General features: G+C 44.2%; 1 protein-coding gene across 2 annotated transcripts in view; it reads right to left on the bottom strand.

Annotated features, from left to right (window-relative positions):
- Nucleotides 1-22,430, bottom strand: part of LOC141126853 (retinal guanylyl cyclase 2-like) — a 211,856-nt gene that overhangs the window by 112,175 nt on the left and 77,251 nt on the right. For both annotated transcript variants that reach the window (XM_073612862.1, XM_073612863.1), the window contains exons 3-4: nucleotides 14,009-14,310; nucleotides 9,767-10,121 (exon numbers count right to left, since the gene is read on the bottom strand). In XM_073612862.1, coding sequence (XP_073468963.1) covers nucleotides 9,767-10,121; nucleotides 14,009-14,310 — 657 coding nt within the window. The remainder of the gene's footprint in view (nucleotides 1-9,766; nucleotides 10,122-14,008; nucleotides 14,311-22,430) is intronic.

Genomic DNA, 22,430 nt, shown 5'->3' with positions numbered 1-22,430 from the left:
ATTAGCGCAATAGCGCCTGCAAACCGCCCCAGTGTGAAAGGGCTCTTACTGATATCATTTTAATTGTCGAATGGTTATTATTTGGGGTAAAAATCTGGAGGTGTGCAAATTACATAAATGTTACATAAAAGGTTGCAGGAGAATGTTTTTAAAAATGTTCTCTAACGAATAAATAATAATAAAAAAGATCATACTGTATGTACACACATTATACACATTATATGTGTATGTACACACATTATATATATATATATATATATATATACACACACAGTGGAACCTCGGTTTGCGAGTAACGTGGTTAACGAGCGTTTCGCAAAAAGAGCACTGTATTTCTAAAAATCCTAACTCGGTTTGTGAGTGTTGTCTTGCAAAACGAGAAGGATTCAGGCCAAAAGCGGTGTGCAGTACAGCTTTTGGCCTGAGGTGGGGGGCGCCAGAGCCGAACAGCGATCGGCGTCGGCGTTCGGAAATGCACGTAAAGGCCCAAGGACAGTTCAGCTGACCTCGGTAAACCTCGGAAAAGCTTGTGAACGGAGTCTTTCCGAGGTTTGCTGAGGTCAGCCGAAGTGTGCTCGGGCCTTTTCGGCCGTTTCCGAGGCTCTCCGGCACCCCCCGCCGCATGCAGTATTGCATCCCATTGAAGTCAATGCGGAACAAATTATTTTCATTTCCACTGACTTCAATGGGAAAACTCTCTTTGATATGCGAGTACTTTGGATTACATGCATGCTCCTGGAACGGATTATGCTCAAAATCCGAGGTTCCACTATATATATATATACCGTGGGGACGAAAAGTATTCAGACCCCCTTAAATTTTTCACTCTTTGTTATATTGCAGCCATTTGCTGAAATCATTTAAGTTCATTTTTTTCCTCATTATTGTATACACAGCACCCCATATTGACAGAAAAACACAGAATTGTTGACATTTTTGCAGATTTATTAAAAAAGAAAAACTGAAATATCACATGGTCCTAAGTATTCAGACCCTTTGCTGTGACACTCATATATTTAAGGTGCTGTCCATTTCTTCTGATCATCCTTGAGATGGTTCTACACCTTCATTTGAGTCCAGCTGTGTTTGATTATACTGATTGGACTTGATTAGGAAAGCCACACACCTGTCTATATAAGACCTTACAGCTCACAGTGCATATCAGAGCAAATGAGAGCTGTGTGTACGTTAATGAGGAAAAAAATGAACTTAAATGGTTTTAGCAAATGGCTGCAATATAACAAAGAGTAAAAAATTTAAGGGGGTCTGAATACTTTCCGCCCCCACTGTATATATATATATATATATATATATATATATATATATATATATATATATAATTTCAAAATGAAATCCCTATCGCCCTATCTGTCCCAAAAAATGATATAAAATGCATGCTTAGGTACAAATGCTAAATGTATATTGTGTGCAACCGAGACATCTCTGAAATGAAAAGTGAATTGAATGTAGTTCATTGAGAACTACAAGCCGACAGCCGCAAAGGATTCATAGAACTGTGTGAGTGAATGACTCGCGCTGTTTTACAAAAGTAACATCTTGGACGGGGAACTTCTCCCTGTACTGCTGTCACAGGGAAAGAGGGCAGCAGACGGCGGCTGCAGGAGCGGGAACATGTTATATGTTTAACCCTAAAAATAGGTGGAACATGTAACATATTACCAAATGTGAACTTATCCTTTAACTGCTTCAGCCCCTGAAGATTTGGCTGCCATTTTTTGCGATACGGCACTGCGTCACTTTAACTGATAATTGTGCGGTCGTGTGACGCTGCACCCAAACAAAAAAAAATCCTTTTTTTCCCACAAATAGAGCTTTCTTTTGGTGATATTTGATCATCTGTGCGGTTTTTATTTTTTGCGTTATAAACAAAAAAAAGCGACAATTTTGAAAAAAAACACAATATTTTGTACTTTTTGCTGTAATAAATAGCACCAATTTTTTTTAAAAAAAGCAAATTTTTTCCTTAGTTTAGGCTGATATGTATTATTCTACATATTTTTGGTAATAAAAATCACAAAAAGTGTATATTGATTGGTTTGCGCAAAAGTTATAGCGTCTACAAAATAGGGGATAGATTTATGGCATTTTTATTATAATTTTTTTTTTTTTACTAGTAATGGCAGCGATCTGCAATTTTTATCAAGACTGTGACATTATGGCGGACACAGCAGTCACTTCTGACACATTTTTGGGTCGATTGACAATTATACAGCGATCAGTGCTATAAAAATGCACTGATTACTGTATAAATGTCACTGGCAGGGAAGGGGTTAACACTAGGGGGCGATCAAGGGGTTAACTGTGTTCCCTGTGTGTTTTCTAACTGTGGGGGGAGGGGACTGACTATAGGAGATGACAGATCTTGGTTCCCAGCTCGTAGGAATTTACGATCTCTCTCTCTCCTCTCCTCACAGAACAGGAATTTATTTGTGTGTTTACACACACATGTCCTTGTTCTGCCTCTCGTGCCTGCGATCACTTGTGGCCGGCGGTCATCGTGACCGCCCGTCACGAGCATCGGCACCCCCGCTTTGCAGCGGGCGCATGCACCTGCTATCCTGCTTAAAGGGACCGACGTACAGCTACGGCGTTTCATGGGATCGTGCCGACCTGGCACAGTATAATGACGGCAGCTGGATGGCAAGTGGTTAAAGCACAACTAAAGGCCCCTTTGTTGTACCATGTGGTACCTTTGTTTTGTGTCATCTTCATCAATGCCCTGGGACAAGGCTGAGGCTGCTGTGGGGAATACACAACCTTAAGGCGGACCTCTACCCTGAGACCCCTTTCACACTGGGGCGCTTTTCAGGTGCTTTAGCGTTAAAAAAAGCACCTGTAAAGCGCCTGAAAGAAGCCTCATCTGCAATCCCAATGTGAAAGCCCCAGTGCTTTCACACTGAGGCGCTGCGCTGGCAGGGCGTCAAGAAAATTCCTGCAAGCAGCTTCTTTGCAGCGCTTTAGGAGCGGTGAATACACCGCTCCTAAAGCACCCCTTCCCATTGAAATCAATGGGAAGTGCCTGCAAAGTGTCTGCAAAACGCCTGCAAAGCGCCTGCAAAGCACTTTTGCCAGCTGCGATTTGTTGGCGCTTTTAACCCTTTATTCGGCCACTAGCGGGGGTTAAAAGCGCCCCACTAGCACTCGAAAAATGCTGGTAAAGAGCTGCTATTTTAAGTTGCGCTTTACCAGCGTTTTCAGGCGCTGGCAGTGTGAAAGGGCTCTTAGAGATGAACAGACACCATGTACATGGTGTCTGACTACTGCAACTCCCTCCTCATTGACTTACCTTTAAATAGACTATCCCCCCTTCAGTCCATCATGAATGCTGCTGCCAGACTCGTCCACCTTACAAACCGCTCAGTGTCTGCTATACCCCTCTGCCAATCCCTCCATTGGCTGCCACTCGCCCAACTAATTCAAAATACTAACAATAAGTTACAAAGCCATCCACAACTGTGCCCCCAGCTACATCACTAACCTAGTCTCAAAATACCAACCTAATCGCCATCTCCGTTCCTCCCAAGACCTCCTGCTCTCTAGCTCCCTCATCACCTCCTCCCATACCCACCTCCAGGACTTCTCCCGAGCCTCGCCCATCCTCTGGAATTCCCTATCCCAATCTGTCAGACTGTCTCCAACTTTATCCACTTTTAGGCGATCCCTGAAAACTTTCCTCTTCAGAGAAGCCTATCCTGCCTCCATCTAACAACTGCACTATTTTCTCCATTAGCTCATCCCCCACAGCTATTACCCTTTTGCATGGGCGTTGCTAGGGGGTGGCTATTGGGGCTATATCCCCCAATCTGGGGCCCATAGCCCCGAGTCTCTTGCCGCAGGGTCCCTGCTTAACCAGCAGGCTGCAGCTACTGGGGCAGGCGGGCTGGCTGCATGAGAGAGGCGGATAAGAGAAGCGAGCTGGCGGACGAGCAGAGATGCCATCTCTCTCCGCCCGCTTCACATCAGCGCTCTTCACAGCCAGACCTCTTCAATTTGGGAGTGAGGTGCGGCAAGCAGCAGAGAGATGACATCATCTTTCACTGCCCGCCATATTTGGTGGCACTGGCTGGCATGGCAAGTGACAACCCACGTCTGGTGGCCGGTGATGTGGCAAGTGACAATCTGCAAATGGTGGCAGGAGATGTGGCAATCTGCAAATGTTGCCAGGAGACGTGGCAAGTGACAATCTGCAAATGGTGGCAAGTGACAATCTGCAAATGGTGGCAGGAGACGTGGCAAGTGACAATCTGAAAATGGTGGCAGGAGACGTGGCAAGTGACAATCTGAAAATGGTGGCAGGTGACGTGGCAAGTGACAATCTGCAAATAGTGGCAGGTGACGTGGCAAGTGACAATCCACATCTGCTGCAGGTGACGTGGCAAGTCACAATCCACATCTGCTGCCAGGTGAAAGTGGCAAGTGACAATTCACATCTGGTGGCAGGCGACATGGCAAGTGACAATCCACATCTGGTGACAGGCGACGGTGGCAAGTGACACGCTGCATCTGGTGGCAGGAGATGTGGTAAGGGACACGCCCAGGGCTCCCAATGATTCTGCAGTATGGCGAGTTGAACCACTTCATTATATATTAGAATGTAACAATAGAAATAATGCACTTCAATCACCCTGACACCATATCAACCATTATGCCATTATGATTGAAGCGCCAACACCAGCCATCGCCCGTGACAAATTGCTTACCACTGGTCCCCCCCCACGGGCATGCAAAAAGGTTGGTGACCACTGCTATGGGCTCTAGCCCCAGATCTTTTCAGACCTAGCAACGCCCCTGCCCTTTTGTATAACTTGACCTTCCCTCCTAGATTGTAAGCTCTAACAAGCAGGGCCCTCTGATTCCTCCTGTATTGAATTGTATTGTAATTGTACTGTCTGCCCTCATGTTGTAGCGCTGAGTAAACTGTCGGCGCTATATAAATCCTGTAAATTAATAATAATAATAATAATAATAATAATAATAATAATGTACATAGCACTGCAACAGTTCTCAAGTTAACTCTCCGTTCTCCCTGACACCTTCAGAGTAACTTGCATTTTGGAAGGACACACTGAGCCATTGTCCACAACCACCTGTCCAGCGTTTTCCACTACTACTTCCCGGTAACGGAGTAGGCCCCGCCGTGCACTCTGCACGGGCTCCACACGTGCACTCAAGTTGACACTTGAACTTCTGTGCCCCTGCATAGGATGGGGAACCTCTGTAGCGCAATCCGCTCCTGTTGCTATGGGAGACAGACCGCTGGCAGAAAGAGTGCAGACAACATCTCCCTCCCTGCTAGAGGCTGTGCCACCTATAATGGGTACACACTACTGACTGACTGCTTGTTAAACTACCCTTATTCTGGATAACCACTTATGTCTTCACACCACTTCACTCTGTGCTGAAGTCTTCATACAGTACCCCAATGTGTTAGGACCCACAAGGTGAACCATGTGTGTGCCAGTCATTTGCGATACACCTCTTTAATCATTTCAGACCACACACAGACGATGTTTGGCAAAATTGCAGGAATAGGCATTTTACAGTCCAACAGGCAAACCATGATACCTTCCCATTTCCCTAACACTACAGGTGAAGTGCTGTCACTTGTAAACACAGAAACCGGACTTCTTTGTTTACAAGTGATTATGGTGAGCTGGCCCCCCCAAAGGTCTGAGCCAGAGGTGGCCCTTTGTTTGCCTTTATCTGGGGCACTATTCCATCCACTGACAACAACAATGGGGCAAAATTTCTTCCACTGACACAGATGATGGGGCAGTATTCCTTCTATTGACACCAACGATTGGGCAGAATCAGAATTCCTTTCATTGACACCAACAATGGCGCAGAATTCCTTCTATTAACACTAACAATGGGGCACTATTCATGGGCGTCCGCAGGTAGGGGCAAGGGGGGGCGAGTGCCCCACCCCGGAATCGGCAATGGGTCTGCTGAAGACTCTGCTGAGTGACTGCTGGCTGCTGCTCTCTGATCGTCCATCCCTCCCTCACCCCCGATCATCCGATGCGATGGCTTGGCCGCTCGGCTCCGGCCTCCAGTCCCTGTGCAGAATGCAGACTGTCAGATATAGATCCGGCTGGCACAGCGCCGGCGACGCTCACTCAAGTGGACTGGAGTGGTGTAGAAACGCTTATGGAGGACTGGATGAGGAGGAAGCAAGGAGGTTTCGTGGCTGCCTAGGCCTCATCAGAGGAAATCCTGAAGTCAAGTGGCATACCTTTCAGCAGTGAAGAACCACAGGTAACAGCAGTTACATTAGGAGGAACATAATATATATTGGAAAGTTGGAAGAGGAACAGCTATTGCCGGAAAGATCATATCATCTGTCCTGTCCCGTATACAGCTATATACACCCACTTTCCTTCCTGTATTCCTCCATCATCACTGACTGCAGATATTCGTCACGTTACGGTACGTTCACCTTTGTACACTTTTTTTTTTCTAAATTCCAGCTCCCCTATGCAACAATATAGCATTCATGTACTTTTTTGCAAAATAATCAAAGCTTTCCATTAAATCTAGAGTCACTTAATTTTTTTTGTCTAAATCCATGTTTCCAGACGTTTCCATTAGTAATGTCTTCTTCCTGATCAGACTTTAGGTCATGACACAGGAAGGAGTTGACCAGCTGACCTCATTAGCACACACCCTGCATCATCCACCCTCCCATTCCCAGGTGCACATTTTTTAAATGAAATGCAATCAATCAGTGATTACCCTTCTCACTAAATACACAATATACAATCAGATTGCATAGTGTATGGCCATCTTTATACAAGTACATAGGAAGGAGTGGACAGAAACGCACAGCTGTCAAGCCCTATTCACAACTCTGCATAGTGGGAACTCGCATTCCTACATGCTTTTTTTTTTTTTTTTTTTAGCGAGGGGGGGAGGCGTTTTGGAGCATTTTCGCTCATCATACATAGGGCAGCCCATCCACCTGAATGGGCGGCCGTACACACAGCAATTGCCCCAAAGAAGCTTCAGAACTTTTTTTTAGAGTGGAGCTTGGTGCATTTTTTACTGCGATTTTTGGTGTAGCGCATTTCTGAAATGCAAGGAAACGCACAGATGTGAATGGAGCCTCGTTGTTCTTGTGTTATCGCACCAATTTCACTTTCAGGTCGAATTCACATCTAGCATAGTGGGAGAGCACATTTTGTGTCTCAATTTTCATGTGATACCCATAGGGCAACCTGTTGATTTAAATTTGCTGCACTACTTGTGGTTAATGGGACATTTTGGCATTTCGTGGGTTGTATGTTTTTTACTGTGCGTGCAGCATTTGACCCTCGTTTCACATGGTAAAATGTGTGTTTGCTTCGGTGTTTGGTGTGCTGTTAACAATTAATGGCACTGAAAGCGCAACTAGTAATTTTAGGTGTATAAACATGCTCATTGTATATTGTGAATTTAGTGAGAAAAAAACGTGCACCTGGGAATGGGAGGGTGGATGATGTGGGGTGTGTGCTAATGAGATCAGCTGGTCAACTCCTTCCTGTGTCGTGACCTAAATGTCAGGGCTGGGCTCAGCCCTTCCTTCCTCTGAGCTGCCCGCTCAGCTGTCGGCTAATTGCCAGCTCCTATCTGTCCACAGTGACTCACCTGTTGATGATATCCTGCTCGTCAGTCCTGCCTACTGAAGCCGTCCAGCCCAGATAATCTCTGCCCTTGCCTTGGTCAACATCAGAGAGACTATCTCCTGCGTTCATGTTAAAGACTTGCTTGGCTGACATTTCTTCTGGCTCCAGATCCTGCTTGCTGTTCCACTATGCTGATCTCTGGCATCCCGACTTTCTGGCTTGTCTGAATATCTGTTCCGGTTATCGAAATTTGGCTATGTTTTAACTACGTTTATTCTATTTACTTTTATTCAACAAGTGTGATTTAACTGTACTTCTGTCTCGGTCTGATTAATAGTTTCTGACACTAAAGTCTGATCAGGAAGAAGACATTACTAAAGACAAGAAAAGTAAGTGACTCTAGATTTAATGGAAAGCTTTGATATTTTTGCTAAAAAAGTACATGAATGCTATATTGGTGCATAGGGGAGCTGGAATTTAGAAAAAAAAAGTGTGCCAAGGTGAACTTACCCTTTAACCACTTCAATACCCAGCCATAGTCATATGACGTCCACAGATGGGATCTCCCATCCTGGGTGGACGTCATATGACGTCCTGGGATTCCCGGCCGTCTAGGGGGCGCGCGCGCGCCGGCCACGTTACTCGGGACCCGGTGCGTGTGCCCGGCGGCCGCTATGTCCGCCGGGCACCCGCGATTGCCCGTTAACCGGGCCGGCATGTGGATCTATGGGTGTAAACACACAGATCCACAGCCTGTCAGCTCTGAGGAGAGCGATCTGTGTTCCCAGAACGGAGGAACACTGATCGCTCTCCTCCCCTTGTGGGTCCCCTCCCCTTCAGTTAGAATCATTCCCTAGGAAACATACTTAACCCCTCCCCGCCCCCTAGTGGTTAACCCCTTCACTGCCTGTCACATTTACACAGTAATCAATGCAATTTTATAGCATTGATCGCTGTATAAATGTGAATGGTCCCAAAAATGTGTCAAAAGTGTCCGATGTGTCCGCCATAATGTCGCAGTCACGAAAAAAAATTGCGATCGCCGCAAAAAAAAAAAATAAATTTTTTTTTTTAAAAAATGCCATAAATCTATCCCGTATTTTGTAGACGCTATAACTTTTGCGCAAACCAATCAATATACGCTTATTGCATTTTTTTTTACCAAAAATATGTAGAAGAATACGTATCAGCCGAAACTGAGGAAAAAATTTGTTTTTTAAAAAAAATTGGGATATTTATTATAGCAAAAAGTAAAAAATATTGTGTTTTTTTCAAAATTGTCGCTCTTCTTTTGTTTATAGTGCAAAAAATAAAAACCGCAGAGGCGATCAAATACCACCAAAAGAAAGCTCTATTTGTGGTGAAAAAAGGACGTCAATTTTTTTTGGGTACAACGTCGCACGACCGCGCAATTGATGTTTAAAGTGCGACAGCGCTGAAAACTAAAAATTGGCCTGGGAAGGAAGGGGGTGAAATTGCCCTGTATTGAACCGGTTAAAGGGTAAAAAAATGGAACCTCCGCTTTAAGTACTCCTCGCCCCCTGACATTCCACAATTGTCATTTTTTTGGGGGGAGGCTGGGTACCTGATTTGGAGTGGGACTTCCTGTCCCATTTCCTCCTTCCGGGCTTCTAACCGCCTAGGCGATTCCTAGGCGGTCCCTCCCTCCTGGCAATGTTCTGGGACACGTGACAGGTCCCAGAACATTGCCTGGCCATTGACGGAGAGCAGCGCAGCTCACGCATGCGTAGCGCGTGGCTCACCCATGCGCAATGCGCGCCCGGCTGTGAAGCCGCAAACTGTCACAGCCGGGTGCCCACACTCACTATGTCGGCGCCGGCGGAGAGGGGGGGGGAGAGAACGGAGGCTTCGGGCGGCGGCATCGCTGGACCGTGGGACAGCTGAGTGTCTGTTTATTAAAAGTCAGCAGCTATACTTTTTGTAGCTGCTGACTTTTAATAAACTAAAAAAACAGTGGAACTCCGCTTTAAGTAGGTGTCCTTGCTGGCAATAGGTCTGTTGCAGGACAGCAGTGGGAATTAAAAACTCTAATTTGAGGTATGTGGTAACAACCAGCGGTCACATTTACAGAGCCTATATTGTTACAATATTGCACAATCAATGACATTAAAGTTTTTTACCTCCAATGCAGAGCGTGTCTGGGTCAAACCAACAGCTGGAATCTGCAGTCGGCGGCGTCCCACCTGGAAACCGTATAGTCTTTCCTAAAAAGCGCACTAAATTGATGCCAACTTCCACTGAGTAGGTCGGGAATAGCTGGTTGATTTTCCCATCAGTATCTAAGACTACAAAGCTGCTGAGCCCATTCCCCTTGCCATCTGTATACAACATATGTGTGAATCCGGGGTAGTCCAGGTTTTTTGTGTATTCCACAAGATTGGTTCCCGACATCCAGGCCCCTTGTTTCCAGGCGCTGCTCATGGCTTTGGCCATTAAGTACATAGAATTATAGATGGTTCCAAACAGCGGTGAGACCTGTTGGATCAAGTTGATTGGTCAGTCTAATTTCAAATCCACATGCATTCCAATTTTTCTGTGTAGCAGTTAGAGGTAACAATTAATCTGAAATGTGTATATTTGTAGTAGATTGTTTTTGTCAGCTTTAAAAAGTACAGATGAAACACAAAATGTATCAGTATTTTGATTTTATTACCAACACGTTATATTATGGTACATTCCTGTATTTATTTTTCTGTTGGTAATGTTTTCCCATTTAACACATATTCTCTTTGATTATGTCACATAGTTTACCTTGTTATAATGTATTTTATTATCCTTTATTTTTCATACATTTATATATTTGTATGATTTTGTACATTGTGTTTGCTTTACAACCTCAATAAAACCTAATTGTGAAAAAAAAAAATAATTGGTAAATTAGCACTTATGCCTCGTACACATGATCGGACTTTCCGACAACAAAACCGTGGAATTTTGTTCGAAGGCTGTTGGCTCCAACTTGTCTTCCATACACACAGTCACACAAATGTTGGCCAACAATTCCGAACGTAGTGATGTACAAGACGTACGGCGAGCCGATAAAAAGGAAGTTCAATAGTCATGCGCCACCCTTTGGGCTCCTTCTGCTAAAGTTGTGTTTGCTGAGCATTGATTCTGAGCATGTGTGGACTTTTGTGCGACGGAATTGTATACACACGACCCGAAAGTCCGACAACAAAAATTTGTTGGTGGAAAATTTGAGAACCTGCTAGCCAACATTTGTTGGCGGAAAATCCGCCAACAAATGTTCGATGGAGCATACACACGGTCGGACTTTCCGCCACGAAGCTCACATCCAACATTTGTTGTCAGAAAATTAGAGCTGAAGGGCCATTCATATTTTGCATCTTGAGATTATTACAGTTGGTTAGGCTGTGGTTCAGGAGGGTGGTGAAAAGGAGATACATTGTGATCCCTCATGTAGCAGCAGATTAAACATCTTGAACCATGTGCCGCCATTTTGCTACATGTGGAGAACTCTGAAAATGTATAAGGGCATCTCTGCTGTCATTGGAGAAGGGAGAAAGCAGATAACTGAGAGAAGAAGGCCAATACCACATCACCCTCTAAGTAGACCGCAACAGCTGCATCCTAGCAAGGTAAGTCGTTTTAATGTTGCATTAAAGTATGCTTTGATGTGTCTTGTGCTATAACCATCTTGCACGAGCACTGCAAATACATACTTCTGTTGGTGAAAGCAATGGGAATTGTCCAGCCTTAAAAACTCCAACTGTATTTGCACCCAGGGCTTCATTATTAATAATCGAAGTCATGGAGGAGTGACTTGTGACTTGGACAGCAGGAGCGGGAAACACCAAGAATTCATATTTATCAATTGTGACAACTTTTTCATTTACTTCTGCCCACCTCTAGACAAAAGAGCTATAGAACTGTAGGGGAGCAGAGTGCAAAAGATGTGAGGAGAAGTCAGAAGATTCTAGAATTTAGGAAGGAATATTAAGCAAAGAACATTTTTTTGTTTTTTTCTCAATTTTTGGTCTTTTTTCGTTTATTTAATCACCTAATGGTGATTAAATATCACCAAAAGATAGCTCTATCTGTCTCAAAACAATTCTAAAAATGTAGTTTGGGTACAGTGTTGCATGACCACCCAATTGTCATTCAAAGTGCGACAGCGCTGAAAGCTGAAAATTGACCTGGACAGGAAAGGGGTGAAAGTACCCAGTAGGCAAGTGGTTAAGGCTCCATTCACACTAATGCGTTTTTTGATGCATTTTGCAGAAATGCAGGGAATTTTTTTAACATGGGTTCCTATGGAACACATTCACATCATTGCATTTTTGTGCCTCTGCATTTTTGGAAAGGGTCAGGGACTTTTTTCTGCAAAATGCAGCTATTTGCATGTAATAGACTTCAATGGACCCGCATCCAAAACGCAAGTACTGCGTTTTTTATGTGATTTTGCCGCGATTTGCATTTTGCGATTTGTGGTTTTTGTTTTTTTTAGCTGTATATAACTGGTTGCTAAGGAGGGGGCCTGGGAAGCCGGCCGCTGCATCTTTAACAACCAATGATCAATCAGCGGTGAGCGGGCTTCCCTGCTGACAGCTAAAGGTAAAAAAAAAGAATTGCTGGAAAAAAAGATCTTGAAAAAAACAGTCTTGGGTCCCCCCCCCCAGGTCCATACCAGGCCCTTCAGGTTTGGAGGGGACCCCCCCATGCCAAAATGTGAAAAAATGGCGTGAGGTCCCCCCAAAATCCATACCAGACCCTTATCTGAGCATGCAGCCTGGCAGGTCAGGAAAGGGAGGGGACGAGCAAGCCCCCCCCCCCTCCTGAACCGTACCAAGCCACATGCCCTCAGCATGTGGCCTCCATCTTCCTCCATCACGGACCCATCATGCTCCGGGCGGTGACATCACAAGGAGGCAGATCAGCGGGACGGAGGAGAGTCAGTGGCGGGAGCAGCAGCAGAGGAAGAAACACACCGGACAAAGAAGACAGGAGAAAGAAGAAGAAGCGGGAGAAGGAGAAGCCCGGAGGAGAAAGATGTGGGAGAAGATGCAGGAAGACTGGAGGAAGAAGCAATGAAGAAGATATTTTTAATAAAAAACTTGTCAAAAACTGTCTACTGTATTTTTTAACACTACACTACTTTGTTGTGTAGTGTTAAAAAATTGGTGGATAGGTAGAGGTACAATGTCCCCCATACTCATTCACATAGGGGGGAGGCTGGGATCTGGGGGCCCCCTTGTTAAAGGGGGCTTCCAGATTTCGATAAGCCCCCCGCCCCCCGGGAACCCCGACAACCACGAGCCAGGGTTGTCAGAAAGAGGCCCTTGTCCCCATCAACATGGGAGCAAGGTGCTTTGGGGTATAGGGTGCAGAGCCCTGGTATGGGGGCCTGGTATGGACCTGGGGGGACCCCACGCTGTTTTTTTCACAAATTCTTTTTTTAGCTGGCAACTCTTTTTTTTTTTACATTCAGCTGTCAGCGGGTAAGCACGTTCAGAACTTCCGACAACATTTGTGTGACCGTGTGTATGCAAGACAAGTTTGAGCCAACATCCTTCGGAAAAAAATCCACGGTTTTGTTGTTGGGAAATCCTATCGTGTGTACGGGGCATAACGGATTGAAATTTACTGACACAACACCCAAAATTTACTGGCACAGCCACGTTTTTACTGGCATTTCCAAAAGTTACAAAATATCAGTTTTAAGTACAAATTTCACTATTTAGGCTACAAGTATAATATGTAATTAGCAATGTGATTTAAGGTAGATAATGAGGGAAAAAACATATTTCTTATTTTATTTTCGATATATTAAGTAAGTAGCTCAGGGACAGGACTGAGGAGGGCAAGAAATTAGAATGGGCGGCACACACATGAAATTGACTCTCACAGTGACACTGACAGCATTGTGCAGCAGTACAGATTACTGACACGACACGTCCCCTCCAGAGTCACAGTGACAGTCTCTCTCTAAGCCAGGTGGTCCCTCCAGTCCAAAAAGAACTGATGATCCCGCTCCTGGCCTGCTTTGCTCCCATCCCGCAGACCCACACACAAGGCTCTTGCCGATCTGCTTGGCTCCCTTGCACTATGACATCACAGGACATGCTCAGGCACCGCCTCCGCCAGAGCACTGTATCAGGCACTTGTATGGTCTCAGCTGGCTCCGGGCCGAGTGTCTTAGCCATATTTTTTACTGGCAACCTTTTCTTTTTATTGGCATTTACTGTCAGGAGAAAATTGCCTGTTTTTTACTGGCTGCCAGTAAAAATACTGACGGTTGGCAACACTGATTGGGAAAGGTAAGTATTTTCACTCTACTTTTGCATATTTCACAATTGAAGGACACAGTACAATTTTAAGAGCATAGTTTTTTGGTTACATACTTGCTGTGGCTCCAGATTGGTTTTTATTTCCCCCTTCTCTTTAAGCTCGGCAAAAACCTCATAAAACGACTTTTCCTCGTAGTCCATGGTGATGGTCAGTACAGCATCATAGGCCGCCTGCAGACTGCTGTTCTTGTCAAAAATAGGGTACGAGTTGTTTTTGTATGGAAGGCTGTAAAGTAAAGTGTCGTAGGGTACAAAGACATATCTTCCATCGGTCAGTCCCATTTCATGCGCTTTGATGAGAAAGATGGCTTGTTCTTCCCCTCCAATGAAGACAGAATGCATGCACATAATGATGACTAAAACATAAAAAACAACACGTAAGGTTAACAATGATCTGTACAGAGGAAAGATCATGACTATGGGGACAAAAAGGATGGGTCGACAAAACTCAATGCCAAAACAAAAAGCTACAATGTATACATGTGAAAAGTTTAGCCTGCAAAAATATATTTTGCTATTTACACCCCTTAAGCCTCGTACACACGATCGGATTGTTGGCCAACAAAACCGTGGACTTTTGTCCGAAGGGCGTCGGCCCAAACTTGTCTTGCATACAAACGGCAAGGAATTGTCGGCCAACAAACACGAACGTAGTGACGTACTACGTAGTTTTTTTAGCTCTTTAGCGCCACCCTTTGGGCTCCTTCTGCTAATTTCGTGTTAGCAGAAGTTTGGTGAGTGCTGATTCGCACTTTTCATTTCGTGCTTTTCAGTTCAGTAAAATTTACAAGGGACACCAACATAGTTGTATCTTTGATTTTAAAAACTACGGGATAATGGTGTTGTGGTAACTCGCCCCAAAAAAAAAAAAAAGCATAATAATATTATTCTTGATATCACTAGAAAAAAAAAAACCTTTGAAAATTTGTTTGCAATAACGCCATCAGCATCACCAGCAAAGCAGCTTCATTATTATCCCATTAAAGAAGAAGAGAATTGTGCGCTGCATTTCAAGATTTCATAATTTGCCGCATCACAAATGTTAATTCTCCATTACGAACGCTAGTTTACAAGACCGACCGCTTCTGGCTCGTCCTTGCTTCCGAGCATGCGTGTTTGTACTTTGGGTTTTTGTCCGACGAACTTGTGTACACACGCTTGGAAAATCCAACAACAGACATTTGTCCACGGAAAATTTTAAAACCTGCCAGCCAACATTAGTCTCCGGAAAATCCGACAACAATTGTCCGATGGAGAGTACAAACGGTCGGATTTTCCGCCAACAGCCTGTCATCGAACATTTCCAGTTGGAAAATCCGATCGTGTGTACGAGGATTTAAAGAAAACGCTGCCAGCCTGCATAGTTGGAATCAAGCTCGAGCACCTGTTCATACTGATCTGAAACTTCTGCTTCTCTGCTCATTGAATGCTCATCCCTCTTGTAGCCCTACAAGTTACTGACCTGGCTTTTCCCTGCCTGATGACTTGGCACTGCATGTCCCGCCTGTTGCTGACCTGGGCTTGTGTATTGACCAGGTCTCAGTGGGTACTACATCTCCTGCTCACTTCAAATCATTTCACGACTGCGCTCTCAAAGTTTCTGTGATACCAACATCACTCCCCAGCGCTTGGGCCACTCTATTTTCCCTACACTCCCTGTCTTCCTGGCCATCTTGGGTTCTCTATCCAAGTACAGCGCAACATCTGTTCAACACTCCATGGCCAAGGCTAGTCTCTTCGTTACAGTTCAGAAATAAAATGGTGTGACTTCTCTGACCTGGTCTACTGATCTTGCCGGAAGTGTTGTAAAGTCATCCTTGCCAGGAAGCTGTGTATAAGGTATTTTGTATAATTTTTCCTCGGGTGTTTTCTTTTTTTGTTCACATATATAAAGCCTTGTGTTGATGAGCTTTGTTAAGTATAAACATTAGTCCCTACCTGATTGGTGGTAGGGAGGAGCTGCAGAGATACCTGCTACCCTGCCTTAGGAGGATTGCCAGCCCATTCCCTATATTTTTAACACATACTGTTAGACAGGTTATTTGGTTGTCTGCGGGCTGGTGGTAAGTTAAGCTTGTTTTTTTTCCTTGGATTTATCCATGGCCTTGTTTGTACCATTCCCTATATACCCTGTTATTGGGTTCCTGACAAGTCATAGACTATCATCCAAATATCAGGGGGGCACACTGAAGATGTTCAACTCCAGCCAAGGTTTACTGAAATTATGGCACACTGCTCACGTCCACCAAAAAGCCATGCCCCCGACATATTTCATCCACAGTGGGGCTTAATCATGTGTGCTATCATTGCAATAAACCTTGGCTGGAGTTGAATGTCTTTGATGTCCATTATTTGGATAATGGACTACAGTGGAGCAAGAGTCAACTCCAGGGGCTTGGCACCTCTGCTGATTGCAGGGAATCAAGGGGGATACAGGGTGGCCTGTGAGTGGTGAAAGGGGTTGGGTTCATGTGAAAGTCTTGGGCTATGAATTTTCTTGAGATGACAGTGTATACATCATGGTGTTGACACCAATTAACCAGCGAAAAAGCAGGTCCTAGCTACCCTACCAGCAGCACAGTGGCTAAGTGGTTAGTTTTTTTGCCTAGCAACATTAGGGTCATCGGAATCCCAACCACAGCACTACCTGCTTGGTGTTTTCATGTTCTGACTGTGTGGGTTTCCTCCACATACTCCAGTTTCCTCCCACACTCCAAAAACATGCTGGTAGGTTAATTGGGTCCTGTCTAAATTGGCCCTAGTATATGAATGTGAATTAGGGACCTTGGATTGTAAGCCCCTTGAGGGCAGAGATTGATGTAAATGTACCATATATGTAAAGCACTATGTAAGTGCTATATAAGTACCTGTAATAAATACATAATAACTTGGAGCACGTAATCAAAGCTATAATGAATAGCCAGGACAACATACAGTGCCTTGAAAAAGTATTCATACCCCTTGAAATTTTCCACATTCTGTCATGTTACAACCAAAACCGTAAATGTATTTTATACAAAGTGGCACATAATTGTGAAGTGGAAAGAAAAAGAAAAATGTTTTTTTTTTTAGATTCTGATAATTTTCTCCTACAGTTTCCCTTTCACTTCACAGGTTTCCTCGCCTCCTATCCCCATGCCCCTTGCACTTTAGCACACCCGATTGGCTCCTTGTGCTGCTTCTCCTCCCTTTTTGTAGCTCTGCTGTACAGTAGACTGCAAAAGGCCGATACCAGGTCAAATTCAGGTACTAACATGGCTTACTGTACATTAAAACATTGCATTTAATGATATATTAACTGGTAAAAAGCTGCATTCATGTGTGTCTTTTATATCCACCTCGAGTCAGCTTTAGTATTCAGAATATATATTGCTTGAGGTGATTATAGCCATATTAGTGCACTTGCGATAAAAACAACTGTCAGTGATACGCGATGTACAGTATGTTAGTGCAAATTAAAAAAGTATCACGGACAGTGCTCAGAATACAGTGCCTTGACTAAAAAGTATTCATACCCTTTGAAATGTTCTACATTTTGCCATGTTACAACCAAAAATGTAAATGTATTTTATTGGGATTTTATGTGATAGACCAACACAAAGTGGCACATAATTGTGAAGTGGAAGAAAAATGATAAATGATTTTCGAAATTATTTACAAATAAATACTTGAAAAGTGTGGGGTACATTTGTATTCAGCCCCCTTTACTCTGATACCCCTAACTAAAACCTAGTGGAACCGATTGTCTTCAGAAGTCACCTGATTTGTAAATAGAGTCCCCCTGTGTGTAATTTAATCTCAGTATAAATACAGCTGTTCTGTGAAGCCCTCAGAGGTTTGTTAGAGAACCTTAGTGAACAAACAGCATCATGAAGGCCAAGGAACACACCAGACAGGTCAGGGATAATGTTGTGGACAAGTTTAAAGCAGGGTTAGAATATAAAAAAAATCCCAGGCTTTGAACATCTCACAGAGCACTGTTCAATCCATCATCTGAAAATAGAAAGAGTATGGCACAACTGCAAACCTACCGAGACATGGCCGTCCACCTAAACTGACAGGCCGGGCAAGGAGAGCATTATTTAGAGAAGCAGCCAAGCGGCCCATGGTAACTCTGGAGGAGCTGCAGAGATCCACAGCTCAGGTGGGAGAATCTGTCCACAGGACAACTATTAGTCGTGCTCTCCACAAATCTGGCCTTTATGGAAGAGTGGCAAGAAGAAAGCCATTGTTGAAGGAAAGCCATAAGAAGTCCCGTTTGCAGCTTAGGAGAAGTCATGTGGGGAACACAGCAAACATGTGGAAGAAGGTGCTCTGCTCAGATGAGACCAAAATTCAACTTTTGGGCCTAAAACCAAAACGCTATGTGTGGCGAAAAACACTACACATCACCCTGAACACACTATCCCCACTGTGAAACATGGTGGTGGCAACATCATGTTGTGGGGATGCTTTTCTTCAGCAGAGACAGGGAAGCTGGTCAGAGTTGATGGGAAGATGGATGGAGCCAAGTACAGGGCGATCTTAGTAAAAAAACCTGTTAGAATCTGCAAAGGAATCGAGACTGGGGTGGAGGTTCACCTTCCAGCAGGACAACGACCCTAAACATACACCCAGAGCTACGATGGAATGGTTTAGATCAAAGCATATTCATGTATTAGAATGGCCCAGTCAAAGTCCAGACCTAAATCCAATTGAGAGTCTATGGCAGTCCTTGAAAATTGCTTTTCACAGACGTTCCCCATCCAATCTGACAGAGCTTGAGCTATTTTGCAAAGGAGAATGGGCAAAAATGTCACTCTATAGATGTGCAAAGCTGGTAGAGATATAGCCTAAAAGACTTGGAGAGGGAGGGGAGGACGCGCTTCCTTCCCTCTCTCTCCTTGCTTCCTTTGGTTTCAACAGAGCCGTCACAACTCTGAGGACAGCAGCCACAGGTGGTCTCTTATATATCATCTCAGAAAATTGAAACAAGAGGTATAGGTTAGGACTTTATATGAGACCATGACCATCCGGTACACAGGTCTCCATCCAATTATATCTGAGATGGTCATGGTCTCATATAAAGTCCTAACCTATACCTCTTGTTTCAATATTAATATGGGATGGAAACACACACTAAATACTATATATACCATTGCTGTGGTCTTGTGTCATATGTCTAGTTATTATATTTACTTGCTATCACTGGAATATCTTTGTTTTATCCTAGTCATGTTATCTATCCAGGTTGATACTCGGGGGTGGATCCTTTCCAACCTCTGGGAGCTGCGACGCGCACCGTTGCTATCCCCCTATCCCCCTGATTCACCAGTCATGGGATCGGGGGCGGGTGTCCGCTGTGCGTCGACGTCACGCCCCGCACGTCGGCACGTTTGGCGTCAATTGACGTCACGTGCCATCGTGACGCTGTTTCCTTCTGGCGTGCATACTGATGGAGGCCGGAGGTTGCCTATATAGGCGCGAGTCTCCTTAGTGGGCTGCCTCCTCTCCTCCCTCCTAGCATGTCTGAGCGTGACGTTGGGGGTTCACCTCGTTGGCTGGCGGGCTGAGACTCTGTCATCTTAGGTAACCGGAGATCTCCTTGCACCATGCCTTCTTCATCCCCCTTTACACACCCATCCTCACCAAACCTGCCTTGCACTATCCCTTCACCCTGTTCGCTTGGTGTGGTGATGGGTTCTCTTTGTTCTTTCATTCCACCGGTCTTCCGGACACTATCTGTCTGTTTTTCCTATGTTCACTTCACTGTCACTTCACCTTGTCCCACACTTGATCTTCCACCTAGTGGTCATCCAACATTACTTGTTTTTTACCTATACGTATTTTATTTTATTTATCTACAGTTACCTTGGGTCAATGCTCTATCTTACACCACCTTGTTGGAAACCTAGGTGAACTTTTTCACTACCCATTGCTCTACGGCGTCCTGAGCTGCCTCGCCCTGCCGCCTCTTGGTTGCCTCCTCAGCTCCCGTGGGGTTGTTGTGTCCACCCCTGGTTATCTCCTACCATCATGAACTTTCCTATATATGCCCTACTATTATTATACCATATATCTACAGGTAAGAGTGTTAGGATTAGCGGTTTTGCTTCCCCTCTTCCTGTTATAATTAAATATGATTAATTACTACTTTATACGTTACTTTAGATATTTCCAGATAGCTGCTCCTGATGAGTGGACAAACTTCCACGAAACGCATCGAGCAATACAACTGAACATTCATAACTTCTTGACATGTCACAACGAATATGTATCTACCATGGGCATTTTAGTGTTTTAGCCATCAGTTGGATTTTAATACAATATGAATTACGTATACACATGTGGGGTGTAATTTTGATGATGCTGCAATTTACCTATGTTACAATGTATAACATGTTACTATGCTACTATTATATGTTCTACTGCCATGTTTTACATACTTTGTACCTTATCTATTGACTATATGCGAGTATCATCTATTGCACCTTGTTTCTCATGTGGTATCAATAAATTTACATTTTTTTTACATCTGATGACTCAGCCTGCCCTAGTGATGTGTTTCATATAAAGTCCCCATTGTCCCCCTTTTTTCCCCTAGTCCCCTTATTTTTCTCATCTCAGAAAATACCCATCAACACAGCCCAGTGATCCTTATGGACTGCCTCTTAATCCCATATCATCATGTTTATATGTTTTTAGAGACATTTCTCCCAGTTGCTCTGACTGTTTGAATACAACTCCAGGCGCCAGTTCTTCTCCTCCTTATACAGCCTAAAAGACTTGCACCTGTAATTGCAGTGAAAGGGGGTTCTATAAAGTATTTACTCAGGGGGGCTGAATACAAATGTACCCCACACTCTTCACATATTTATTTGTAAAAAAAATGAAAACTATTTATCTTTTTCCTTCCACTTCACAATTATGTGCCACTTTGTGTTGGTCTATCACATAAAATCCCAATAAAATACATTTTTGGTTGTAACATGACAAAATGTGGAAAATTTCAAGGGGTATGAATACTTTTTCAAGGCACTGTATATGTTGGATTTTCCACATGGGTTTTCTGATGATTGTATAACTGCTAATTTTGGATCATTTTGGTGCACAAACATCAGTGTTTTTAATGTGGCTGGCCTTATTCTGATGCTACATTGCATGCTATATATTATACTTGCAGTACCCCTTTAATCTCCTAAGGAAGTGGTACCGTATTTATCGGCATATAACACGCACAGGCGTATAACACACACCTTCATTTCAGGAGGGAAGTTTCAGGAAAAAACTTAAATTTTAAATAAAGAACTTTGAAGCAAAATAAGGGTCTGTGTCCATCAATGCAGCCTCTCCATTTCCCATCTGCGGCCTGATCAATGCCATCTACAGCCTCACAATTGCCCATCAATGCAACTTGATCAATGCCCATCTGCAGCCTCACAATTGCTCATCAATGCAACTTGATCAATGCCCATCTGCAGCCTGATCAATGCCCATACTGTATGCAGCCTCACCATTGCCATGAAGGCAGCCTGATCAATGCCCATCTACAGCCTCACCATTGCCCATCTGCAGCCTGATAAATGTAATCTACAGCCTCACAATTGCCCATCAATGCAACTTGATCAATGCCCATCTGCAGCCCCACAATTGCCCATCAATGCAACTTGATCAATGCCCATCTGCAGCCTGATCAATGCCCATACTGTATGCAGCCTCACCATTGCCATTAAGGCAGCCTGATCAATGCCCATCTACAGCCTCACCATTGCCCATCTGCAGCCTGATAAATGCCATCTACAGCCTCACAATTGCCCATCAATGCAACTTGATCAATGCCCATCTGCAGCCCCACAATTGCCCACCATTGCAGCCTAATCAATGCCCATATGCAGCCTCACCATTGCCCTGAATGCAGCCTGATCAAGGCCCATTTGCAGCCTCATCTCAGATTACTGCTGCCTTGGAGGGGACAGGGAGGGGGGGGTGGGACGAGTGCCGTCAAATTACATACAGCGAGAATCTCCTGTTTACTCGGCAGCCTCTTTAATACAAAGTCCTGCCTCCTGGACCAGCTTCTATGATAGACCAAACACTAGTCCAATTCTGGTCCAGGAAACGGGACTTCCTATTACAGAGGCCGCTGAGTAAACAGGAGATTCTTGCTGTAAGTAATCTGATGGAGCTCATCCCTCCCCCCTCCCTGTTCCCTCCTAGGCAGCCAAAATTGCAGTATCCATGTATAACACGCACACACTATTTGCACCCGATTTTCAGGGTGAAAAGTGCGTGTTATACGCCAATAAATACAGTAATCACTGTCCATGAAATGAGTCGAGTAGCTCCCTCCGCTGTGCACATTGAAGATCTTTGGATATTCTTGCATAAACACACAATCCATTGCAGAGGGGTTCATATATATAAGGGGATGGAACGATCTAGGTTGTGTGATCTGAATATTTGTGCTGGCCTTATAATTTTGAGAAAACTTTTTATG

The sequence above is a fragment of the Aquarana catesbeiana genome, linkage group LG02, assembly GCF_042186555.1.
Source record: "Aquarana catesbeiana isolate 2022-GZ linkage group LG02, ASM4218655v1, whole genome shotgun sequence".
Classification (NCBI taxonomy): domain Eukaryota; kingdom Metazoa; phylum Chordata; class Amphibia; order Anura; family Ranidae; genus Aquarana; species Aquarana catesbeiana.
The sequence above is the reverse complement of the archived record's forward strand: the minus strand, read 5'-3'. Positions and strand labels throughout refer to the sequence as shown.